Source organism: Oryza brachyantha, chromosome 11 (assembly GCF_000231095.2).
Source record: "Oryza brachyantha chromosome 11, ObraRS2, whole genome shotgun sequence".
Classification (NCBI taxonomy): domain Eukaryota; kingdom Viridiplantae; phylum Streptophyta; class Magnoliopsida; order Poales; family Poaceae; genus Oryza; species Oryza brachyantha.
In genome coordinates, this window is record NC_023173.2 from 4877337 (window position 1) to 4897576 (window position 20240).

General features: G+C 40.6%; 2 protein-coding genes and 1 pseudogene across 2 annotated transcripts; 2 read left to right on the forward strand and 1 right to left on the reverse strand.

Moving 5' to 3' along the window:
- Positions 1 to 7444: 7444 nt before the first annotated feature.
- Positions 7445 to 8085, reverse strand: LOC102701768. Its single transcript, XM_006663259.3, has one exon. It carries the CDS (start codon positions 8083 to 8085, stop codon positions 7555 to 7557), a length of 531 nt encoding a protein of 176 aa, XP_006663322.2. The 3' UTR covers positions 7445 to 7554.
- Positions 8086 to 11042: 2957 nt separating this feature from the next.
- On the forward strand, positions 11043 to 12420 carry LOC102702051 (annotated as a pseudogene).
- A 3183-nt stretch (positions 12421 to 15603) lies between these two features.
- On the forward strand, positions 15604 to 19287 carry LOC102702330 (wall-associated receptor kinase-like 8). The gene is made up of 3 exons (XM_040528924.1): positions 15604 to 16543; positions 17006 to 17113; positions 17718 to 19287. The coding sequence occupies exons 1-3, from the start codon at positions 15604 to 15606 to the stop codon at positions 18917 to 18919; spliced, it is 2250 nt and encodes a 749-aa protein (XP_040384858.1). The 3' UTR covers positions 18920 to 19287.
- The last annotated feature ends 953 nt before the right edge of the window (positions 19288 to 20240 follow it).

Sequence of the window (20240 nt, forward strand, 5' to 3'; positions counted from 1 at the left end):
TGAGCGCATGGATGGCATGTTTTTAAGTGGAAAATAATTAATTAATAAGATGCTGATTCATTTTACTTATGCTGTTTTCGTCCAAATTGTTCTTAATTAATTTGGGGCCAACCTGGACATGGTACCAGCCACAGCTATTTAATTTTTTATATGCACACAGATAATTAATTTACAAGATAATTAAGATGTGATGTTTATATTACTTTTCTCGACTGTTTGCCCATATGTGTGGAGATTGACGTAATCAAATATATCCTCAAAACCTTGGGGTATGGCCTCACTATAATATTTTCCATCCAAAAATTAGAGACTTTTGTTTAAAATCTCATTATTTGTTTGGACAATGTACAACGAATTATTTTTTAATAATGCAACTGTGATGTTGATCTTATACACTCATAATTCACACAATTCATTTCGCACATGCGCAACTTATTATCTACTAAAAACAAGCACAATTGCCACGCAAAACTATAATTAACTAATTTTAAAACGAAAAACTATAACTAATTTTTGATTGACAGGTTGAGAAACAGCAACCACTACTACTACGAGCAGGTAAAATGGCAGACTATAACCCAACTATAAACATATTTTAAAGAGATAACAGGGAAAAGTGGAGAGAGCTGAGCTACTAATTTGTAGCCAGCTGTACACAGACTCCAAAACACCGTGTGTATATAATATGTGGGACCATGTACTAATGTTTTGTAGGTAACTATTATATGAATTAACTATTACATTGATTATAGATGAATTGGAGATAGTAATTGGCTACCACCTCCATCCTAAAATAAATGAATTTCTGAGTTTTTGATGGAATTTTTAACTCCTCATCTTATTTGAAAACTTTTTATGATTAATATTTTTATTATTACTACATGATAAAACATAAATAGTACTTTACGTGCGACTAATTTTTTTAAATTTTTAATAATTTTTTTAAAATAAAACAGATGGTCAATGCTCAAACTATAAAAATCTAGAAATTTTTTTTTTGACGAAGTAGTATACTATTGATCTACTAGCTTGGATACTGCACCTTGACAAACATCGGTACTTGAACTAGTCAAATCAGTTCCGGTCAGATGACCAAAATGTTGCTACTGCTAAAAGTTGGCCCATTCTGAAGTTTGATCAGACACACGTATTCTCATTGGGAATACGTGTTCACCTCACCTCCCACACAAAATGTTGGCACCATTTCGTATTTTGCAACCAAAAAAATGGTGTTGGTTTCCTTAAAAAAATGTTGGAGTTCAACCATCTCATCTGCCATTGCGGATGATGCAAAAGTGTAGCAACAAGAAGGGTGAGATCTGAAGAAACTAGAAGGTGGTTGGGTTTTGCATTGCATTGCATTGCTGCAGTTGCACCAGGAGACCAAGAGGCAGGGCAAGAATCTAGTGGTCGCCACCTTGCATGCCACCATGACTCCTGTGGCACAATCCTGCCTTTGCAAGTCACATGCCTAATGGATGGATGTTGAAAAGGTTTGTGTACAATGTACTTTACACCCTTGTAGAAGAAAACACCTTAATTTCTAGGGGCAAGTGTAGGATATGTGTGGTGTTAAGATTCTTTGTTAGGTGTTATTGGAATGGGATTCAAGCATATATATATACATGGGAGAAGTGGTTTAAGTTAACCACAGTGGTGGTATTAGAACCTAATTGCGTTGATTAGGGTTGTGTTTGTCTAGGTAGACTAGGCTTGACCATGGTGGCGTGTCTCCCATGCATTGTGCTTTGTTTGAGTGAAGGGGAACATAGATAAAAGAAAATGAAGGGTGGTACAATGAAAATAAGATCAATAGATGAGATGTAGATTTTCTAAGCATGCAGATTCACTGCTCCAATCATGAAAACATGCAACTTATGTATTTCCATAATATTGTTGTTTTATTTCGTTTAATAAGTATATTAGAATAAAGTAAGTAAATGAAATTAAATTTTGGATAATGGACTGATGTCCAAAATAATATATGCTTTCTCTTACATCATTTTTAATTGTGATGTATATTAGAGATAAAAAGCATAATGTAAGATGCTTGAAATACTACATGGTGCCTATAACCCATGAGTGATTATGCTTAGATGATTACATTTTGCGTTGCAGTTTATTATGATAAATCTTGTTTGGTGCAACTGTTTTTTCATGTTATAGATTTTCGCAAAAAGTGTTTTTAAGTTGCAAATGCAAATTGTGTTGCGAAAAAGATAAGACAATTGTTACAGACATGAAATTGGACTAATGTGCAAAGAATTTATTTTTTTGCTGTCTTACATAATTGGTTCATCATTAAAACTCTGAGGAAATCCAAACACCAATAATATGTGCCATGGCTATTCCTAGCTTGCTCGAGCAAGCAAAGAACTAAACTATTCGGATTGCTTTTAGGGCAGTCACAACACTTCTTCCTACACACGCAAAAACAAGTGTCCTGTAAAACTGTATCCCATATGCCAACAGATCTCCCAAATCTCAATACTCCAATGTATGATGATCAACTTCAGTACATCACCATATATATATATATTGCTAAAATGTAGAACTTTCCACAACATTTGTTATGCTGTCGAATATACAAATTCAGAGACACCCATACAGAGAGAAGAGAAAGAAAAAACAGACCAAAACCAGGGACCATCTTGCCCTGCCTATCATTTGGAGCAACATACTCTACACATAAAACCACAGCATTTCTGCCAAACATTAGCTGCTACCACCCATTGGCTGGCTGGCTATGCTCCTATCCACAAGAGTTCAGTGAGTCCCATAAACAAAACCACAAAATTCAGACCCAGATCTTTCTTTTCTTCAGGCAATGCAGCAACAGTTCCATGATCTCTCCTATTTATTTAAGACATACTCCCTCCGTCCTAAAATAAACCAAATTTTCACTTTTTACCTATAATTTTTGACTCTTCGTCTTATTCAAATTTTTTTTTGTGATTGATATTTTTGTTTGTATTAGATAATAATCATGAATAGTACTTTACGTGTGACTATTTATTTTCTAATTTTCTGAAAATTTTTCAAATAAAATGTATAGTCAAACGTTGGACACGGAAACCGAAGAATTGATTTTTTTTAACCGAGGGAGTACACCTAGATCATGCTTTGCGGATTACAGTAACTAAACCAGATTTCAGATTAAAATACTTAACCCTGATGCCAGCACAGCTGGTGATCTGACGAGCCATGGCACATCAAAAGGATGATGGATGATCTTGGTTTTAGAGAGAGGGGTCTAATCATGTGTGTGCAGTGGGCAGGCATGATTGGTCTAATCCTAGCCGTGCATCCGTGGTGGTCTCTCATCGCAACAGCAGGGATGAACAGGAGTCAGTTTTTATATGGCCACAGCCTGTACTGGATGAACACCTCTTCAGTTGTGCAAGGCATGACTTCCACATATCAGCTCAGCTGGGAATCTCTCTCAAAGCCAATTATTTGGTACCCAAGGGCTCCAGGGCCTTTAGGGTAGGAGCAGAGGGAGCAGGAGTAGGATTTCAGCTCAGATCCCAAGCTTCAGTGATGAGAATTGGTAGATGCACAACATATGTAACCTTGAATGGTGGAAATGGTATTGTTGATAATGTGGTGTAGAGCATCACATGGTTTGCTTTTGTTGGATAGAAATGAGCATGGTTTTGAGTTGGATAGAAATGAGGATCTATATGATGGTGGAAATGGTTTTGTTAATAATGTGGTGTAGAGCATGCCAAGAATTGTTTTTGTTAATAATGGCTCCATGATTTGTTTTTGTTGTGATGGTGTCTTGAAAACTGTAGTGAGAAAAATGCATTTCTTGGATATCTTGGCATGGATATTGTATATTAACAAAACAAACGTATACATTATGTTTATAACTTGTTGATAATCTAAAGCTCATTAGAATGGTTGGGCAATGAATCAATGTGTAGGGAATTATGTACTGTTTCAAAAAGTTATCAACAAAATATAGAAATTAAGAGAAATGGCAACTGGATCATATATCCAAATAGTATAGAATGTTCTATTAAGTAAATTGATTTAATTTTGACACGGTGGATCGTTTTGGTAGACCCTACAAATCCACTCCATTACCATTTTTAGACCTACTGGGCAAATCCATTTTTTTTTTAACATGCAGGCAAATAGATTGGTGCAAACTATTGACTTCTCATTACCATTTTTATTTTTAGCTGCCTATGGTCACTAACCCTATATTCACGGTCGAATTTTCATAATCACATCCTTACTACGCAACAACATTTTAATAAGCGGTCATAGCGAATCACCTTTCCTCGCTAAAACTTAATAGAAATTACCCTCATTGCACACATTATCCAATGCGAGGTGTCTACAGCATTACTCCCCTTCATGGTTCCAATATGTCAGCTGTGTGTTCACCAGCACAAAAACCTCTCCTGCATCCCAATCATTCCAAGCAGTAGCACACACATCACTACTACTACACCTGTGAAAACCACACACCCACCGGTATATAAACCACCCACCACCTCCTCCCCTACTACACCACTCATCATCGAACACCTCAGGCTTCGCTTCTCTCCCGTTTCCGCTCAAGATCGCCGGAGAAGATCAATCGAACACCACCCGCCATGAAGAAGCCGTCCGTGCTTCTTCTCCGGTCGCTCTCGTCGCGCCTGTCCACTCGCCTCGCGCCGTCGCCGGCGGTGGCGCCGTGGCCGCCCGTGCGGAGCGCCTACGACCGCTGGCTCGCCGCCGAGCTCGACGAGCTCCGCGCCGCGCCGTGCGCCGCCGCGTGGCTCGCCCGCGCCCTCGGCCTCGCCTCCGCCGCGCAGAAGCGGCTCGTCGCGTCCGCGTCGGCGGCGCCGGTGCCGGCGGGTGGCGTTGACCGGAAGGGCGTGGACGAGTGCGTCGAGGACACGGCGGAGCTGCTCGACGCGTGCGCCGGGCTCAGGGACAGGCTGGAGATGATCAGGGGGTACGTCTCGTCGATGCGCGTTGCGCTGCACTGGCTCGAGGAAGGCGGCGACGGCACGGCGGTGGCCGCGCGTCGCCGGGCCGCCGCCGCGTTCGCGGAGTGCGAGGCCGTGGAGCGGCGGTGCGGCGCGGAGCTCGCCAAGTGCGGCTCCAACCTCCGCAAGCTCGGCGAGAGGGCGCTGACGCACGCCAAGCAGCAGCAGCACGGCGGCGCCGCCGACACGCAGCGCGACGAGGCGCTGGCCGGCGCGCGCGCCGTGGCGCTGCTCGCCATCGGGGCCCTCGGCGCCGCTCTCGCGTTCCGCCCGCGCCGCGCGGCTTCCGTCGGCGTCGCGCCGCCGCCCTCGTGCAAGACCGGCGCCGCGCCGTGGGAGTGCGCGCTCCAGGAGGTGCAGAGGCAGGTCAAGGAGGAGTACGAGCGGCGGCGCAAGGACGGCGTCCCATGCATGTCCGAGCTCGACGCCACCGCGGCCGCCGGCCGGGCGGCGCAGCGCGCCGTGGCGACGGGGCACCGATGCCCGGACACAACCGTCGCCGACGCGAGGAGGCGGTGCGACGAGCTGGAGGAGAAGATGTTCGTCCTGGACGAGAAGGTCGGCGAGCTCCACAGGGAGCTCATCGGCGTCAGGATGGTTCTCTTGGAGTGGTCTCAAACTGCGAGAGGGCATCAGCTGCTCAAGCTCTCAAAATTCTGAATGATTAGCAGCAGAAATGGACGTAGGATCGAATGTAAATACGCATTCCGAGAGAAATTTTGCATCTCAGCATTGGGTCTCAAATTCATCCTGAGCTGGAATGAGACGATGAATCAAAGAACGTACATACGTATATTGTTAGTAGTATAGTTTAATCGTAGTCGCTTGATAAAAATATATCAACGATATGGATTAAATTCTATTGTCAGTAAAATGCACCGGAGTCGGTCCCTATTGAAAATGATGCTCTGTTAATTTTTCTTCGACAATCACTATCTACCATTGTGGTGTCATGAGATGATGAGACGCGCAACAAAAGTTGCAGCAGAATGATGGTTCTAACAACAATGCAGTTTTACCAAATCTACTCATTTGTGCAATGTTTTTAATACCATATCAAAACCAGTTTGTGAAGAAAAATTACCTCACATTTCACTACTTGTGGATTTTGTTCCTTCCAAAAGGCTCCCATGATAAAAAAATGAGTATTTAGCGTTTTCATGTGTTTAACTATAGTTATAGGGAATGATCTTGACTTGCTAGAGTCTTTTCTTGGGTCGATGTGTATATTTTTCTTTATTAATGAAATGAACCAGAGCTTCTGCCTTTGTTCCCAACAAAAAAAAAGTCTGAATAAAATCGTATTTACCTGCAGGATTACCTATTTACCTATGCATGTTCGCATCTTCAGTAAACATCCCTACTGAACAAACAAATGACAAAAAAAAAAGTTAAAAAAGACATTGTGTGCACTGTGCGCAATCCTTGTATAGACCCAGCCCGACCCGGCCCATCGTAGCCCGTGGAAAGACACAAGACAACTGAAACAGCTCAGCGAGGAATTGAGGTCTCGATGATTCCGGCAGTGGTCGGGAGGGGTAAGAATGGGTGTTAATTATCTGGCATAGAAATTATAATAAATAGGTTAGTATATGATTAATTAATTACTAAAAAATATAAAATAGATTAATATGATTTTTAAAACAATTTTTTTTTAAAAATTTTTTGAAAAAATATCCTATTAGTGTTTAGTAGTTTGGGAAACATACACGGAAGGTAAGGATGAGCCGAACGGGGCCTCAGTCTAATTAATGTCCACTCCTTAATTAGGTTCCATGCAAGGTTTACCTATGCATTATGATCGGTTTTCAGAGTATGCAGGTTGAAGAAGCTGGTTTCAGCTCAGAGCTGTGGCTCAATTAAATGTGACAGACAGTGTTAGACAACAGTACCATTGCCACCCTGTCTGAAGTCTGAAGCTCTGAACCACATCAACCCAGGCGAGAGGAATCCTTGCCTTCCATTAAACTAATCTTTGTCCAGCTACAAGATCCAACTAGCTGACCCACACACCAGCATATTCCTTCACCCATCAGTATCATTTAGCAAAGATTCTCCCACACAAATAAATGAAGAAATAAATAAATTCAGTGTTGGCTTGCCTGCATAATGTCTTAGGTGTGCTAAAAATGCATTCTGAAAGAAAGGATAAATTTGAAAGACTTGTTTCTTTTCTTAAAAAAACCTAAATTTGAAATGCTTGATTGCACAATGAAAACTTTATGGAGGGGAATTGAGCCCAATGCGACGATGAAACGACTTCTTCTAAATAAAAATCAGTACTAATCATATATAACTACCAAAGCAAGCTAACCCACAAACTAACCATGGAATTAATGGAAGCTGATTTTGTAAATATTTTCAATACTCTTATAAAGAAATTAAAAAAACCACTGCTTACTCAATTATAAGCTGATTTTGCACATAATTTACATCCAGAAAATGATACACCTTGGGCCAAAAATAGAAAAAAAAATTACATATTTTTAAACATAAAAATTACAGATTTTGTGAAGGGTGTACGCGTCGAGCAAGAGCCAAGAACACGCGGCGGCGCATTCGATCACGAGGCGGCGGCGATGGCGTGGCCGCCGGCGCAGTCGAAGCCGCAGCGGCAGCGCGGGCAGTCGGCGAAGTTGGCGAGCGGGAAGGAGGCGGAGAGCGGGCCGACGAAGAACCTGAGCTGGTCGCCGGCGCGGTCGACCTGGCCGATGCCGAGCCACGCGAACAGCACCTTCACGCTCACCCCCTCCAGCGACCGGATCGACCCTTCCCTCGCGTTCCCGGCGATGCGCCGCCCGTACCGGAGCAGGTACGCGCCGCCGTCGCCCACGCGGAACTCGCAGTCCCCGCCGCCGCCGACGCCGTCGCCGGAGAGGAGCACCTCGAACGAACCGTCGGGGCGGAGCACGTACGACTGCACGCCCTCCGGGAGAATGCCCCGCGGGAAGCCGTACCGCTCCACCATCTCGTACGCCGTCGGCGCCGCCGTGTTGTTTGTGTCCCCCGACGACGACGACGACGACGACGCGAGCGCCGGCGCGGCGGCGGCGGCGGCGAGGAGGAGTGCGGCGACAAGAAAAAGCTTGGCCATTTTTGGCTGCTGGGTTTGCATGTGTTGCTGGGTTTAAATGTTAATCGGAGTGTTAATTAAATTTGATCTCTTTGGCGTGTTTGCAACACCAACTAATTGGCTGTCAAGAACTGATTAGGGAGCAATTTGTAAAAAGGATTGAGTGAGCCATTGGCTTCATTGCTCGATCAAGCGTGACGGATTAGTGAATTGACTGCTGAAAGAACCTATTTTTTTTCGATTGACTTTGGATTTCATTTGCTTGATTTCTAACCTACTCCTTCCGCTTTTTATCGGAATTTTGCAAACGTGTCATTATAATTTTACAAAGTTAGAGATTTGTTATTAGTATCTCAATGATACGTAGGACCTGCATAAGTCAATGACATGTGGATCAAGATAGCATATCTTCAATTTAGTAAAATTACGATGGCATCTTGCAATTTTTCTTTTTTATTGGGTGCCATTGTTTGGTTTATATAAAAAATTACATAATTACTCATTAGTTTATTATGATCTTATTTATTACTAAAAACATTATAAGCATGATTCGTAATTTTGTATATTTTCAAAAATATTTAAATAAGACAAATGATTAAGTGCGCGCATATATATATATATATATATATATATATATATATATATATATATATATATATATATATATATATATATATATATATATATATAATGGATTACGTCAAATAAAAAAAATTGGAGCGAGTATCAAAACTTGCCAAAATAGTATGCTATCACACTCCACCGTACATTCTCTTCTTGGTTGCCAGTAAAGAACACTATCATAAAGTATTTAGTTCTGTTTTTTAGACGAACCGGCATAAGAAATAACTTTATATTATTGTTTTTTTAAACACGGTACAAACGTAAAATGGTTATATTATATAGGCCACGCACATATACTGATCCTTATGAACACACGTAAACTTGATCCTAACGAGAATTCTCCTTTCAGCATAAGCATACCCGTCCTTCTACTTATAATTAATCATGTACTAATTAGGCTCAAAAGATTCGTCTCACGGTTTCCCCTATAACTGTGTAATTAGTTTTAATGTTCATCTATATTTAATACTTCATTTAGATGTTCAAAGATTCGATTAATGTTTTTGGGAAAAAGTTTTTGGAAACTCAATGGGACCTAACCAACACCCTACGCCAGTGTCTGCGCCTCCTCGTACTCCGGTGTCGGCTGCTGCCGAACATACGTCCATCGCGGCGTTGAGGGGAGACCTCCCCTCCCCTCGCAGGGTGTCCAGGTTAAACATATGGTGGGGGGAGACCGGTGGCGTGTCTCGTAGAAGAGAAAAGCAGCGTTCATAGCTGACCAGGACTGGTTCAGCGGAAACGAGGTCGAGATGGCGAGCAAATTCAGGCAGCTCAGCTAGACTACCACTACCAGTATAGTCATGGCGAGCAGCGTTCCCGCGGTGCTAGAGTGGTCTCGTTGGATATTGCACGCACACGATCTTCTTCTGTCTTTAGATGCCTAAGCTCCAACACTTTTTCCTACACTGGTCGATGGCAATTATGACAGAAGACGGTATAGTCGTGGATATCGAGGTATCTATCAATTCTGTCTTGTACCTACTATTCATCTCTCTCGTTCTTTGTAAAGTTTTACACGAGATGCTCGCACTACAACATAAATAAGCCGTAGAGACACTTTTCAAATACTTTAGAGGCACTTTTCAAATGTCTTTACAACAAGATAGAGACATTTTTAAAAATGCCTTATAAGTGTCTTGTGGTGATTTGTCTTTACAAACAAAGAGACAATTTATAAAGTGTGTCTATGCCTTGCAGCATTTTTATAGAGACGTTAAATTATATGGCTACCATAGCAAACCATTATAGAAAAATAGAAAAAACATACCTTTTGCACCTAGTAGTCCTTGAACTTAGGACCTATTAACATAGAGTTATTTATATATCATTCACCTAACCATTTTGACCTCAGGTGATTACTTGTTAATTAATATCACGTCTTAAATATATTTAGTTATTTAGAATGTATTAACCTCAAATAAAGTGTCTTTAAGAAGGTTAAAATGCCTCAACAAAATGCCGATACATGTGAGGCAAATTATAAAGTGCCACAAAGATGCCTCTATAAGATTAATTTAGAAAATTAGGTTAAAAAATGCCTCTAAAGTGTCTCTAGAGTAAAAACATTATAGGCAATTTACAAAATGCCTCTAAACAATGTCTCTATGCTATAGGAGTCTTAATTTTAGAGACATTTTTTAATTTGTCTCTACAAAAGTGCCATTATGTAAGGTTTTTGTTGTAGTGTCGGTGAGAATCAATTTGGGCTTTTTAATAACCCTTCAAAAGTATTTTGAGGTACCAAAAGTTAAATTATGGTACCTCTAGGTACCGAAAATTTACACTAGAAGATATGGTAACTCAAAGTACTTTTTTTAAGAATGTTAAAAGAAACTCAATCAATTTAGCTATTTCTTTCAATCTTTTGTGGCTTCAGCTCTACCTTTCAAGAAGTAAAATAGTGTGACATGCTTTATAACCCGTCTAAAAAAATACTTTTTCAGATATTGATGAGTGCCAATTGCCAGATATTCACCCATGTCAGGGAAACTGCATCAATTTGCCTGGGACATACCGATGCTCACCAAACAAAGGCATCAGGAGCCTTCCAGGTACAAACATGTACCACTACTGCTACAATTTTCAGTACCAATAATATCAGTTGTCCTTGATGCAATTGAAAACTAACATTTGATAGAGTATGTATTTAGATTCCACAACAATTTGAGTTCAAAATGACAAGGGGGAAAAGGTTTACAAGAATTACAAGAGTAATTTTAATGTCCTTGATAAGATATACTAAAATTTCAGGGTAAAATTCTGGTACCTCTTGGTACCTAGGTACAAGGAGGTACCAAATTTTATACTAAAATTTTGATATCTCTCAGTATCTACTCAAGAACTATAAAATTGCTCTAATTACAATAATAGCAATCAGTTCTAGCTTTTGCCTACTACTTTTACTACTTGGTATTGCCAAGAGCATTTTTCTCATACTTAAGTAGGTACATGAGATACTACTGTTTTCAATATAAAATTTGATATCTATATATTGCCAAGAGCTTTTTTCAAGAGCATTTTTCTCAAGGATGGAAAAAATGCTCTATTGCCAAAGTCACCAATGAACTCAAGCAGCAAAGAGAGAAGAAGATAAGATTTTGTAAGAAATCATGGATTCATTCTCATCAAACAAACATATGGCTGAAAGGATGGAGATTTTCAGCTTAGAAGAACTAGACCAAGCAACCAACAAATTTGACCAGAATCGCATCCTCGGCGACAGGGGCACAGTTTACAAAGGCATCTTATCTGATCAACGTGTTGTGGCCATCAAGAAGTCCAACATTGTAGTTCAAAGGGAAATTGATCAGTTCATAAATGAGGTTGTCATACTTTCACAGACAAACCATAGAAATATGGTGAAACTATTTGGCTGGTGCCTTGAGACAGAAGTTTCTCTACTAGTGTATGGGTTCATATCAAATAGAACTCTCTCATAGCATCTTCATGAAAAATGTGAAAACCCTTTGTCATGGAAAGATAGAATGATGAGATGATTACACTGGAAACTGCAAGGGCAATTGAATATTTACAGTGCTGCTTCAATATCAGTCTTCCGTAGGGATATCAAATCTGCAAATGTACTACTTATTGATAATTTAACAGTAAAAGTGTCAGATTTCGGAGCTTCAAGATCAGTTTTGACAAATAACACAGGAATAGTTACAGCCGTCCATGGAACTCATGGTTACCTTGATCCTGAGTACTACTACCTAATCGATTAATAGAGAAGAGTGATGTTTACAATTTTAGCAGAACTACTAACAGGGGTAAGCCAGTTTGCTCTTCCCATTCATGAGAAAACACAAGCCCCGCATCACACTTTATGCCTTGTTTAGTTTCCAAAATTTTTTTCCAAAAACATCACATCAAATTTTTGGACATCTAAATAAAGCATTAAACATAGATAAACCAAAAAACTAATTGCACAGTTACGGAAGAAATCTTGAGACGAATCTTTTGAGCCTAATTAGAAAGTGATTAGCCATAAGTGTTACAGTAACCAACATGTGCTAATGACGGATTAATTAGGCTCAAAAAATTCGTCTCGCGGTTTTCAGCCGGAATCTAAAATTTGTTTTGTAATTAAACTACGTTTAATACTTCAAATATATATCCGGAAACTTGATGTGATGTTTTTGCAAACTAAACACCACCTTTGTGTCACTGATAAGAAACAATCGCTTGTCAGACATTCTGGATCCACAAGTTAGGTGGTGTTTAGATTGAGAAAATTTTTAGGAGAAATGTCACGTCAAATGTTTGACCGGATGTCGGAAGGAGTTTTCGGACACGAACGAAAAAACGAATTTCACGGCTAGCCTAGAAACCGCGAGACGAATCTTTTGAGCCTAATTAATCCATCATTAGCATATGTTGGTTACTGTAGCACTTATGGCTTGGCTAATCAGGCTCAAAAGATTCGTCTCAAGATTTCTTTCGTAACTGTGAAATTAGTTTTTTAAGCTCATCTATGTTTAATACTTTATTTAGGTGTCCAAAAATTTGATGTAATGTTTTTGGAAAAAAAATTTGGGAACTAAACAAGGCCTTATTTAAGAGGGAGGGACTGAATATGGCCTTGTTTAGTTCCTAAAATTTTTTTCCAAAAACATCACATCAAATTTTTAGACACCTAAATAAAATATTAAACATAGATGAACCAAAAAACTAATTGTACGGTTATAGAAAAAAATCTTGAGACGAACCTTTTGAGCCTAATTAGCCATGATTAGTCATAAGTGCTACAGTAACCGACATGTGCTAATGACGGATTAATTAGGCTTAAAAGATTCGTCTCGCGGATTCTAGGCTAGCCGTGAAATTTTTTTTTTCATTCGTGTCCGAAAACCCCTTCCGACATCCGGTTAAACATTTGACGTGACACTTCTCCTAAAAATTTTATCAATCCAAATACCACCTATACATGTCTAAGGGGTTGCAAGTCTCGCAAAAGCTTACAAGGTGACAAAGGCCTAGAGTGAGGCAAGTAGAGATAGCACTTGAAGGTATGCAAAGCTCAAAGCTCCACGTCAGTTGCCGTATCACAAGGGCGAGTCAAAATGTTGAAAAAGACCAGACATACAGTGGAATCAAAAGAGGTGAAATAGCTAGACAGTACAGCATGGAAACAGAGTTGTTACATTCATCTGAAATACCGAGAAGAATCTTCATTCTAACGTAAGCTATTTAGCAGTGTTGGGCCATCTGAAATTTTCTGCAGTGTGCCCTGCCCGAATGTAAATAATTCCTGGATATATTGATGCAATGCTGCGGTATCACTGAAATAAATCTGCCCAGAAGATGTGCATTCAGAAACAGATCACAGCAGCTCACACTATTATATTTTATTGATTTGAAAAACAAAAATGCACTAATCAATTCAACGATCGAAAGATGGCCATATGCTGAAATTCATCTGAAAATCCAGGGGAAAGTTATCAGAAATAGAATCTTCAGTAAAGATTGCCCTCGAAGCTCCAGCTGAAGTCGCAAAAGAGCCTCATCGCAACCTGCCATTGCCAAGCCCCAGCTGGATTTGGCCGCCCAGAGTTGGGGCAGTTTGTCCTTTCGGGGTTCAAAGCGATGGTCATAGCTGATTAGGAATGATTGATTAAAGGAATATTCGTGGTCTACAGAAAGTCTGGATTTCTTTTCTTTTTTGAAGCCCACAGCTACCATTTTGAATTTTACATGCTGCACGCGTTTTGTTGGATAGCTCCTAATCACGTCACCTTCTCGGTGTTTGGATCGGAGACTTTTTTACGTAAATAAAGGCTATTTTATTAGACAAAATTTTTAAGCCTAATTAATCTATGATTAGTAAATATTTACTACAGCATTATATTCGTTAATCATAAACTAATTAGGCTCAATAGATTCGTCTACGAAATAGTCCAAATGAACGAGGTGAGTTTTATTAATAGTCTATATTTAATATTTTTAATTAATATCCAAACATTCGATAGGACAGAAACTTAAAAAAAATCATCAGAGCCAAACAGGGTCCAGTTTCATATGGCGTGCGACGGTCGTATGCGCCGACCATTGTAGTCACCGCAGCCTGAGAATTTTATATGGCGCACGCGTTTATAGTTCAATAATTACTCAGAATGTCATCTTCTTCATTAATTAACAGGCTAGGTTTTGTATCGTCAAGCTCATGGATCGATGTAACGTACTAACTAACGTTTAGTTCTCAAAAAAATTTTCAACAAACACCGTATCGAATATTTGAACATATAAATACAGCATTAAATATAGATGAGAACTAAAACTAATAATTACACAGTCATAGGGGAATCGCGAGACGAATATTTTGAGCCTAATTAGTCCATAATTAGCCATATGTGCTATAGTAACTAACATGTGCTAATGACGGATTAATTAGGCTCAAAAGATCCGCCATACAAATTCGTTTTTTTTTATGTCCGAAAATCCTTTTCGACGTCCGATGAAACGTCCTACGTAATAATCTTTAAAAACTTTTAGAACTAAACGGAGCCCTCTCTCCTCTCACTCTCCATTAAAAAAAAAAAGAGGACAGGTGATGCGAGCCGGACTTGCAGTGATCACTTGACCGCGTCCGTCATCCAGTACAGAAGAAGCAGTGCGATTTCTTGTTTTTTTTTTGTCGTTTGACCGAAGTCAGTAGGAAAACCCCAACCTCCAATCTATTTCTCTTTAATTTTTTATTTTAGCCTCAAATTTTTGGGAGTCGAACTTGGCCTATTGATGAGTGACTGAGTGCTACTTATGTGCTTTATTCAGGAAAACTATTCAAAACTCTCGAAAGAAGATACTCTCGTATATAGACATGCTATCTAAATATTTATTAAAAATATTAAAAAAATTTGTGTATATAGATTATGTGATATCTCACTACACAAATATGCAAGTTCCATAGCAAAAATAACAAATATATGATTGTGAGTATGTGTATACTATTTACAGTTTAATTTTTTATTTTTGTTATGAATCATAAAAGTCATATTTTAACTTGTACGTTTGTATAGTGATACATCACATATTAATTTATCTTAACATATTTTTTCATATTTTTGTGACTATTTAGATAATATATAATAGACGAAAACCGACTCCTCGGTAGTTTAGAATCGAGGCTCGCTTTATCCAATAGACGTCCTTTCGTCAGGATGACTTTTTTTTGAAAGGAATCAGGATGACTTTTGGTACCTCGCACGTAGAATCAGGATTGTTTATGTGATGAGCGCGTTTAGATGGATAGCTAGTCGCCTAATCATCACACATCACCTTCCAATTTTTCTTGATAGTGCGGTGTGCGCTGGCCGGCCTTTCAGCTAATTAAACACATCTTTAAGACTTGCAGTGAGTGACCATTCTTGTCGCCACCAAAGACTGCGTATTTCTTCGCAGCTAGTAGAGCAGACGATGACGATTCCCGTCTCATCTCGGCGACCGGCGATCGACATGATCGGAGCACTGACATTGTTTCAGACGATCCTGGCGACGGCGGCGGCGCTAGCTGCAGGCCGGATATCCCTGCCTGGTTGCCCGGAGAGCTGCGGCGACGTGCAGGTGCCGTACCCGTTCGGGATCGGCCAAGGCTGCTTCTTCCACGAACACAAAGCAGCTGGCTTCAACCTCATCTGCAACGAGACGCTGCATCCGCCAAAGCTGTTCTTAGCCGCCGCCGGCGCGGAGGTGCTGGGCATCTCCTTGCCGGACGGCACGGTGCGCGTCGGCGGCGACGTCCGACGGTGGCCGGGCTTCGTGTACGACAACACGTGGTACGCGCCGTACGCCGCGGGCTCCTTCCGAGTGTCGAGCGCGCGCAACTCCTTCGTGGCCTTCGGCTGCAACGTGGTGGCGCAGCTCATCCCCGCCGCCGCCGGCGCCGCCGACACTCTCACGGACGACGGCGGCGCCGCCAGCATCTGCGCCGCCGTGTGCGCGCAGCAGACGCGCAACGGCTCGTCGTCTTGCTCGGGGGTCGGGTGCTGCCGCACGTCCGTCGTTCCGCTCGCGTGGGGCGCCGCCACGTACGGCCGTCTCCACGTTAACCACCTGCTCGGCGAACAGAACTCCGGCCCTTACATTGGAACGAACAAAACCATGTTCATCGTTGATCAGGAGTGGTTCAGCAGAAACGAGCGCGAGGTGGTGAGAGAGTTCAGCCAGCCCGACCCCCAGGTCCGCAGCGTTCCGGTGGTCTTCGAGTGGTCGCTGAATGTGACCGCCGGCGACGGGACGAAGGGATGCCTGAGCGCAAACAGCTTCTCGTATTCTGTCGACGGGAGTGACGACCGGAGGCGATGCAACTGCTCCCAAGGGTACGAGGGCAATCCCTACCTCAGCGATGGATGTCAAGGTATCCACCCACCACTTCAATTTGTGTTTCTTTTCTTCATTCTTCATTGGAAGTTCGGACAAACGCCCGGGGGTTTCTTTCTTTTCTAATATTGAAGATCGTCGGAAGTTCGTATAAGTGACCATAGGTGGTTCTTAGCAAGAAATAATTAATTGAGTTACGATGTTCAATGTTTTCACTTCTATTTTTCATTCAGTAGTTTTGTACTTGTACTGTGTATTGGCTCTCAAAGTCCTTTTCTTAGCTGAGCATTTTTCCTATCCTTTAGTAGGTACTATGAGGCATCACTGTTTTCTATATAAAATTTGGTATTTTCTAATATCTATATAAAATTTGGTATTTTCTAATATCTAAGATACTAAAAGTTACAAAGAAAACAGTGGTACATACTAATAACTCCTCAGGGATGGTAAAATTGCTCTTCTTATAATCCTATATGTCTTTTTTTTATAAAATTTTCAGATATCGACGAGTGCCAACAGCCAGATCGGTACCCATGCAATGGAACCTGTACCAATTTGCCGGGGACACACCGATGTTCACCAAAGAAAAGCAGCAGGAACCTAACAGGTCAAAAAATCACTTGCTTGATGTTTTTTCCCAAACACACAATAGATTATTTGCATGCTTTTTTCATAGAGAAGATACCATAAATAACGTATGCGCTAAGTTTTAAATGAAAAATTTATAGAAATTGAGAATACACCACAGTCTTTGACTAACATATTTGCTTGAAATGGAAGTTTCCCTTAATGTCATGACTCATGACTTACGACCATGATGTGCGAATGGGCTTGTTCTAGTGGTTACAATACCTTAGCAGTAATTGAGGTCTTGGGTTTGACTCCCTATGCAAATGAATTTTCTGGTCGGTGTTACCTCACCCGAGAATGAATAATATGATATGTACTTAGAAGTTAGAAGCTCATCACCCGCACCACTACTATTGCCAATGTTTTTAAATTCCAACATTAAGTTCAGTTGTCCCTGATGCTATAGCAAATTATTATTGGATATGGGCATATAGCATCTATATTATTATGTGAAGTGCAAAAAGAAAAGGCGAAAAGCATGTTGAAGAATTAATGAGTCACATTTAAGTGGTTCGAAAAGTTGAAATGAGTGCCACATGTATTGTATTTGTATTCTAAATTCTTGTATTTACTTTCGACAGCCTTAATTACAATAATAGCACTCAGTGCTGGTTTTGGCCTACTGTTTTCACTCCTTGGTGTTGCTAAAATCACCAATAAAATCAAGCAACGAAGAGCCAAGAAGCTGAGACAAAAGTTTTTCAAGAGAAATCATGGGTTGCTTCTGCAACAATTAATCTCATCAAACAAAGATATAGCTGAAAGGATGAAGATTTTCAGTTTAGAAGAACTAGAGCAAGCAACCAACAAATTTGATCGGAACCGTATTCTAGGAGGTGGAGGCCATGGCACAGTCTACAAAGGCATATTATATGACCAACGTGTTGTTGCCATCAAAAAGTCTAAAATTGTGGTTCAAAGGGAAATCGATCAGTTCATAAATGAGGTTGTCATACTTTCACAGACTAGACATAGAAATGTGGTGAAACTTTTTGGTTGTTGTCTCGAGACCGAAGTTCCATTACTAGTCTATGAGTTCATATCGAATGGCACCCTATCATATCATCTTCATAGACAGATCGAAAACCCTCTGTCATGGAAAGACAGATCGAGGATTGCACTTGAAACTGCAAGGGCCATTGCATATCTACACTCTGCTGCTTCTATATCTGTGTTTCATAGAGATATCAAATCTGAAAATATACTACTCACTGATAACTTAACTGCCAAAGTATCAGATTTTGGAGCTTCAAGATCAATCTCAGTAGATGATACAGGAATACTTACAGGCATCCAAGGAACTCACGGTTACCTTGATCCTGAATACTACTACACCAGTCGGCTCACAGAGAAGAGCGATGTTTACAGCTTTGGTGTTATTTTAGCAGAGCTTATTACAAGGATTAAACCGGTCTTCTCTTATCATTCATCAGAAGTAACAAGCTTAGCATCACACTTTGTGTCAATGAGAAGAAATAATCGCTTGTTGGACGTTCTAGATCCACAAATTGTTGAAGAAGGAGGTGCTGAAGACGCCGAAGTGATTGCAAAGCTCGCAGAAGCATGCTTAGGCTTAAAAGGCGAAGAAAGGCCTACAATGAGGCAAGTGGAGACAAAACTTGAAGATGTGCAAGGCTCAAAGGTCCATCCCAATTCTCAGACAACAAGAATAAGTCAAAATGCTCAAAAAGATGAGTCGGCTAGCAGGAACAAAAGCGGTGAAGGAACTAGACAGTACAGTTTAGAGAAAGAGTTCATACAGTCATCTGAAATTCCAAGATGACAACACTTGCAAAAGCTCAAAGCTCCATATCAGTTTCAGTATCACCAGAGTGAGTGAAAATGTTTTCTTTATGGCCAGAGTGAGTGGAAACGTTAAAAAAGGACTAGGCACACAGCAGAAGCAAAGGTGGTGAAGCAACTAGACAATACATGATGGCGAAGTAGTTCTGGGAAGGGGCAATTTCGTTTGTCCCTGTTTCGATCTGCAATACTGATTTTATCTCTCGTTTTTAGGGTATTCATTTTGAACCCTATTTTTTTAAACTCAATGTACAATCTGTTCCTCTTTTGGATAGGAGTACTAACGGTGTTAAGTTATTCATATAAATGTCATTTTATCCTTTCTTGCAAGGGCAACTCTCCGGTACATTTTACTGGTAATATTATACTACCAATAGAAAAAAGGGTATTTTTGTATTTTGTTAATTACTTTATTAGTAGTATTTTCTAATTTTTTTGCAATAAAGATCGCAACAAAAAGGACGATATACCCCTTCAAATTTCTACCATACCTAATATTGTTAATATTGTTGGTAGTATAATTTAATCACAGCCGTCCAATAAAAATAGATCATCGGTATGCTTTAAATTCTACTACCAGTTAATCTTGGAAATTTATGAAAAATTAGACTCACGGTGAAGAACAAGCAACAAATGTAAGCTTGGTTAAACGTGATTTTTTCATGCCAGTGGTCACGATTCCCACTGCGATCTCCGCATGCATTGCCACCGTTGCTTATTCACCCACATGGAAATTAACCGAACAAACACAAACAGAAATACATGAGAAGAAGAAGACCGCATGGCATTGCTGATTCCCCCAGTCCTTGGAGCTTAACAAAAGATCGATTTTGCATCAGCAAAGTTCATCTCACATGAGTTAGCCTTTTGGCTTACCTGTATCATCTCGACACCTTAAATCCCTAGCAAAAAAACAAGAGCAATACTGCGTTACCACTGGCTAGCATTACATTGGATGAGCAAATTAATACTTCACATCTCCCTGCCTATAAATCGAACCTCCAATCCTCCTCCTTTCTCCATTGCTTCCCATGAGTAGAAGCTCGTCACCAGCCAAATTCCCCACGCTTCCTCCACCATGCCAAGTCCCAAGACTCGGGAAGTTGGTGCGCCGAAGCGGATATTTTGAATTTCTAATTTTATTTATTAAATAATTTACAAATTTAGTTTTGTATTTCAAAAAACGCAAAACTAACCTCTAGGAGAGGCGAAAAGGTGACGTGGCAATGGCTCCCTCGTCGTCCCACCCAAAAAAATATTCTACCACCGGGACTCAACCTTAGGGGCATATTGACCACTAA